General features: G+C 37.9%; 1 protein-coding gene across 3 annotated transcripts in view; it reads left to right on the forward strand.

The window, feature by feature from the left end:
* gpx4a (glutathione peroxidase 4a) overlaps window positions 1-6833 on the forward strand; it is a 32054-nt gene extending 25221 nt beyond the window's left edge. Inside the window, exons 1-7 of one of the 3 annotated variants that reach the window (XM_053634175.1) lie at window positions 203-373; window positions 795-889; window positions 3182-3326; window positions 4326-4477; window positions 4809-4833; window positions 5762-5821; window positions 6457-6833. In XM_053634175.1, coding sequence (XP_053490150.1) covers window positions 323-373; window positions 795-889; window positions 3182-3326; window positions 4326-4477; window positions 4809-4833; window positions 5762-5821; window positions 6457-6489 — 561 coding nt within the window. In that variant the 5' untranslated portion in view covers window positions 203-322 and the 3' untranslated portion in view covers window positions 6490-6833. Of the gene's footprint in view, window positions 1-202; window positions 374-529; window positions 890-3181; window positions 3327-4325; window positions 4478-4808; window positions 4834-5761; window positions 5822-6456 lie in introns of those variants that run through there. The other 2 variants (XM_053634176.1, XM_053634177.1) reach the window with 2 other exon arrangements.

Below are 6833 nucleotides of genomic sequence, written 5' to 3' on the forward strand. Positions count from 1 at the left end.
TGTACCCACATTATGGTGTGACCTTTTGCACTCACTTAATTGTATGATTTAGAAAAAGACTATGTGTGTGTACTGTCAGTCAGGTTCTTTCTCAGTACTGGGTCTTTCTGTGATACTGTGAGTGAAAAGGACAGTTATCAGTTATTACTCTGCTTTTATCAGCTGTCTGTGCTTGTGTCAGGCTGTAACCAGTGCCCTGTGTTCAGGGTGCATTCTGTTCTCTGCACAAAGCATCACATTGTGATAAGATTGTGTAATGTTCAGTATTTTAAAGGGCAAGAGAGTTAGAGTCTTCTGTTTCAGTAGCTTTTGAAAGGCAGCCATGCAGCTCCTACCATCCTCTCTCCTTTTCTCCATCCTCTTGCAAATCATGGTAAGCAATTGTGCTAAAAATAATACCAATAAGATTGGAAAGTGTCTAGGAGGGTGTTAGATCTTCTTTAGATTTAATGATCAGACATAGTGACTGAGGTGATTGGTGTGTGTGTGTGTGTGTGTGTGTGTGTGTTGGTGTTATTTAATTAATTAGTTACAGTGGTGGCTTGACAGTTACGGCTCCAGGTTACTAATCGGAAGGTTGGGGGTTAAAGCTGCCACTGTTGGATCCTTAACCCTCTCTGCTCCAGGGGCGCTGTATCATGGCTGACCCTGCCCTCTGACCCCAACCTTCTCACATGCTGGGATATGCGGAAAAAAAAGAATTTCACACTGCTGTAATGTATATGTGACTAATAAATTGTCATTATCATTATTCCTTTATAATTATGATCTCTTGTCTTTCTTTCCTTCCCAAGTCTGCACAGGTGGAGGACTGGAAAACAGCCACGTCTATTTATGACTTCACTGTCACAGATATCGATGGCAATGAAGTGTCTCTGGAAAAATACAGGTAGGCGACAAAAAATAAGAAGAATACTAGATCATTTTCATGTTATTTTGCTAACTGGCTATATTTAACTACGTTCGCCTGTCTTCTTCAGATTCTAAATATTGTTTTGTTTGACTGTTTGGTTCTTATACAGGACTTTTTTCTTCTGATTAATTAATTAAATGCGCAGAGTTTGTCTTGCATTTGAGCAAGTAGACATACAGAAACTGAATGATGTTTATAGGCAAAAGGGCATAGTTGATTTGCTAATGTTAAGCAATGGAGACACAGACAGAAGCAACTGCAGGTATGGATGCTTAATAAAACAACAAGTCCAAAGGGTCAGGCAGAAATCAATAAACAAAGACAGGCAGAGGTCAGGCAATCAGGCAAACAGCCCAAACTAGGCAAGACAAAGAGACAAGATCGTAAACGTGAACAAAGTCAAAACTAGGGCTGCAACTAACAATTATTTTCATATTCGATTAGTTGGCCGATTATTTTTTTCGATTAATTGATTAATGGGGGGGAGGGGAACTGAAAGAACCCAATACACACACACACGCACACACACACACCAGAATATATATTATTCATTTAGGACTGTAGTTTAATTCCGTACTTTTTTTGCATCCATAAAAAGTAATACATGAATACAAAAATCAACCTGGCAAAATCTGAGCTTCTCGTCATCCCAGCCTGTCCCTCAATCAACCACACTCAAGCCAACCAGGAAGGCCAGGAACCTTGGGGTGATTCTCGATGACAGCTTGACCTTTACAGACCACATCTCAACAATTGAACGGTCCTGTAGGTTCATCCTGTACAACATCAAGAAAATCAGACCCTACCTCACCGAACAGGCTACACAGATACTAGTCCAGGCTCTTGTTATGTATGTATGTATATATATATATATATATATATATATATATATATATATATATATATAATGTAAACTAATAATATTATATAAATATAATATAAGTATTTATTCATTACTTTTTATGGATGCACAAAAAGCACTGAATTCTACAGTCCTAGCAATCCCTGGTTGATTGGTAGAATGTGCCATTCCCCAGGGATTGGTTCAAATACCATTGGTACAAATACCATGTTCAATTACAATTTGTTGTTGGTGTGACATTTAATTTGACTCTCTGAATTATCTTTTATTTATTTTTTCCATCAATGCGACACTTGAACTTGTCTACCACTCATAGGTTTTTGCAAATTATCATTTCATTTGTAAATAAATTTCGATCGTCAGCTCAGCTAACGTGATATTTGTGAATGCATGCGAATAACCAAATTGGTTAATTTTAAAACATCTTATCTGAATATAAAACATTTTTAAAACTTTCCGCTGACCTCCTGCAGTTACACCACTGACCACTAGGGGTCGCGGAAACACTGCACTAGGCAGTAGAGTACATAGTGCATAATGTAAGTGTATAGTACCTCATTTGGGACACAACTTTAGTATTTACTCTCCAAAGCGTGTTTTCGGAACAAAAGTAACGTGGTGGGTAAATGTACCGTGCACAGACCAACTAATCGATAATGAGATTCGTTGACAACGATTTTCATAACTGATTATTATCGATTAGCTGGTGCAGCTCTAGTCAAAACCAGATCAAACCTGGTATCAAGGCTTGGTAATGACAGAGACAAAATGTAACTGAGCGTATACTTCACACTGCACCTGTGTGTGAACAGTCTCTATAAAGGAGTGGTGTGAGTGGGAGTGTAATTGGTAGCAGGTGTGTCTAATCGGAACACTAGAGATGGGGAAAGTGTCTGTGTGTGTGTTTGGAAATTGTAGTCATTTTCGGCCATGTTTGTAGTACGTGGTGCATTCTGGGGAAATGGAGTGACTGGTTTGACATGACATAACAGCTAAAACAAAAATGGTCTTCTAACAGTTTTAGATTATTAATAAAACATACTTTTCACATGAAAACTTTACATTAACTTAATTTTAGCAGTAAAAATATTTACCGTTTACTTTTCAATACTCTAATGCTGCTACATTTAAAAGTAGCATAAAAAAAATTTAAACAGTTTTTTACTTTAATTTGTGTAAGTCTTGGCTGGATATATCCATTTTAAAATGAGTATGATTAGGACACATTATGTATACTTTCAGTGCTTACTTTTAAGTATAATTTCCTCAGTCTACCCCTGTCCAGACATTTAAGAGATTGTCTTTAGGATTTCTGTGTAAAATATAGAACTGTATTATCAGTAAGAGAAAGATTTTCTGCAAATTGAAACTTACCTCCTTGTTGTCTTTATTTATTTTTTCTGTAGAGGCAAGGTGGTTATCATCACCAACGTTGCCACCCAATGAGCCAAAGCCCCAGTAAACTACTCTCAGTTTGCACAGATGCACGCCAAGTACGCTGAGAGAGGTTTATCCATCCTGGCTTTCCCATGCAACCAGTTTGGCAACCAGGTATGATGCCTTTATACATGCTTCAAATTTTCATCCATCCATCCATTTTCTATACCGCTTATCCTACAGGGTCACGGGGAACACGGTCAAGGTGGGGTACACCCTGAACGGGGTGCCAATCCATCGCAGGGTGCAATCACTTACACATTCACACACCCATTCATACTACAGACACTTTGGACATGCCAATCAGCCTACCATGCATGTCTTTGGACTGGGGGAGGAAACCGGAGTACCCGGAGGAAACCCCCGCAGCACGGGGAGAACATGCAAACTCCACACACAAAGGGCAGCGGTGGGAATCAAACCCCCGATCCTGGAGGTGTGAGGCGAATGTGCTAACCACTAACTACTGTGCGCAAAAATGTATCCCGAGTAAATAGTAAGAAAACAATTAACGTCTTAAAATGAGGAATATACGGTACTGTATATGTATGAAGGGAGCAACTGCTGTATACTTCAGTAATAAGTTAATAAGGTAGAGCTAGTACAAATACAGCGTAATACACAATGTTTCCAGAGAAATGGAAATGCTGTTACATGTGTGCAACCTCATAGTTATGCACCAGAAAAACAGGACATGGTGTCTGAGCGAGATTTACTCAGTGACTGAACACATTAAAAATAGTATAATATTTTTTAAGAATGATCATTTGTATCTATTTAAGATTTTCTTGACTTGTCTCTATAATTTTGGCACACATTTCTAAGAGAAAATTTTGTCATATATGTATGAATATGGAAACCTCCAGAACATACCAAAATACAGCTTTCTTTGTGCTGGTCTCTCTCCACCCTCTTATAAAGTAGATATAGTCTAAGAGGGATTAGTTGGGATGTTTTTTTTCCTCATTGCTTCAATGCTGCAGCCTGTGGGTTGTATATTTGTCATCACCACACTTCCTGACTTTACCATAAACTACAGATAGGTTTAAAGATATAACACTTGATCAATATGAGAACACGCAGTTTTTTTTTTCCCCCCTTTCTATTAATCAGGAACCTGGCACCCATGAAGAGATCAAAGAATATGCCAAATCCTACAATGCACAGTTTGACTTATTCAGCAAGATTAAAGTAAACGGACCAGAAGCTCATGACCTGTGGAAGTGGTTGAAAGCGCAACCCAATGGCAAAGGATTCCTAGGAAAGTAAGTCAGCACTATTCAGGCCTATTCAACAGGCTACAAGTTACATGAGGACCTTTAGTACATGAGTGCACCAAAGCAAGCACTTAGACAACTGGAGGGAAGTTAAAACTCTTGTTATGGTAACAGTGTGCACAACTGATTTTAATCTACACATCCTTAGAGCAGTATAAATTTAGCAATAATGCTTAGAATGTGCAAAGACATTACAGTCCTCTTCACTACACAGTGGACAAAATACTGAGTCAAGCTTTGCTCTTCACTTCACAGTGACACAGTATAATGGCTATAATATAAACCTGGTGGCTAAAATGTGTCTTTTGTGTTTTCCCAGTGGAATCAAATGGAATTTCACCAAGGTATGTGCCTATTTTATTTAATTAATTTGGGGGACAGTTCAACTGCTATGCCATGTCTCATGACCTTACTTTTTTTCCCTTTTTAAAAAAAGAATTGTGACTATAGGTAAAAATTTAACCTGTAAGACGCCAATGTAACATATCTACAAGACTATAACATGTCTTCTCATACACTGTAGTTAAGGTTTATATAGGTTTACTTCCTTAATATATTTTACAAACACACTTTCTTGTGTGTGTGTTGGGGGGGGTGTTCCCCCTCAAAATGTTTTGGTTTGTTTGTTTATTTGTTTGTTTGATTGATTGTCGGTTTCTAGATGATCTACCATTCATGGCATTGTACTGTGAAGTGTTTAGAAGAATATGATAGAGGGATTTCTCAAAATTTTGAGAATCATTGGATTTATACTCACTGTCCCCTTTATTAGGAACACTTGTACACCTGCACACTCATGACATCTAATTAGATAATCATGTGGAAGCAGCGCAATGCAAAAAATCATGCGGATACAGGTCAAGAGCTTCAGCTAATGTTCACAACAAACATTCGAATGGGGAAAAAGTGTGATTTCTGTGACTTTGATTGTGGCATGGAAATTGATATCAGATGGGCTAGTTTGAATATTTCAGAAACTGCTGATCTCCTGGACACAACAGCCTCTAGAGTTTACACAGAATGTATGCTATTGGACATTAACTAAACTCTTGAACTGGATCTCTATGATTTTATGCATTGTGCTGCTGCCACATGATTGTTAGATAACTGCATATGAATGTACAGGTGTACAGGTGGTCCTATTAAAATGTCCTGTGAGTGTATGTTAAAGTTTAAACTGTTGTCACTGAAGTTCATTTATAGTTTCCTGCCTTAAATGCTCTTTCTGCTCAGAATAAATTGACACTGATATCTGATGTGTGATTTGTGCAGTTCCTCATTGACCAAAAAGGCCAGGTTGTGAAGAGATACTCACCACTGAGCAATCCAATTGTAAGTAGAAAATATATTCTCACTTTCTGCACTACATTTGCAAAAACTTTGAGACAAAAGCTATTTGCATTCAGGTAAAATCAGAAATCTATTTCACTCCCAGTTCAGGTGATGCAAAAACCCACACATGAAAGCTAGTGACCTTGGCTACTAATTTACAAAATATAATAGTTAGCCTAAAGTTAGCTAGCTTGTTAGCATTTGGTTTTACTTACATAATACCTTTACTAATGTTAGTTTGTTAGTGAACCTGGCAGGCCAATAATATTAAATAGCTACTGCTGGAGAGGTAACATTAGCTATGATATCTGGCTGATTTGCAGTATTTAGCAAAGACAGTATAGTTATCAAAGACACTTCAAAATTTTATCACTATTGCAGTGCTCCATTTGAGAGGAGGTTTATTAGATGCGCAGTGTTTACATTATCAAGAAGGTGACATGAGGACAGCTGTCTTCTAATGTTCCTTATTTTAGACCAATTTGAAGGCAGCATCACAGAAGTTCTTTCTTGAGAAGCCACTTTTTCAGTGCAGTATGATAATAGTGTTATCTTTCATAAACACTTAGGCAAGAATTGTTATGGTCTATCTAAAATTAAAGTTTTATAAATCTACATCTGTCTCTGTTTTTCAGGAAATAGAAGTAGATGTCCTGAAATATCTGTAAACCCTGCATTTAATTTCACCTTGAGCTAGATATCCTCTTAGACAGCCATTTCCATTTCCATTCCCAATCCTCTCCTGCAGCCTGCTGGGAGTTAGTGGCATCATCCCATGGATTCATGACAGTTTGTCTTGAAAACCGCCCTGTGGAAAGGACAAACCTGATGCATTTGGCGTGCAACTCCTCATGGGAAGATCACCAGTGCACAGATGGTTAAAAGGAAAGGGACCCCATTCCTTCTTTACCATAATACTGTCTCAAGAGACCATTACAGTTGCAGTCAGAAATTACTCAATGTACTCAGTTTGAAACTCTTATAAGTTCTGAATAAAGTCTTAATACCACTT

Source organism: Ictalurus furcatus, chromosome 10 (genome assembly GCF_023375685.1).
Source record: "Ictalurus furcatus strain D&B chromosome 10, Billie_1.0, whole genome shotgun sequence".
Lineage (NCBI taxonomy): Eukaryota > Metazoa > Chordata > Actinopteri > Siluriformes > Ictaluridae > Ictalurus > Ictalurus furcatus.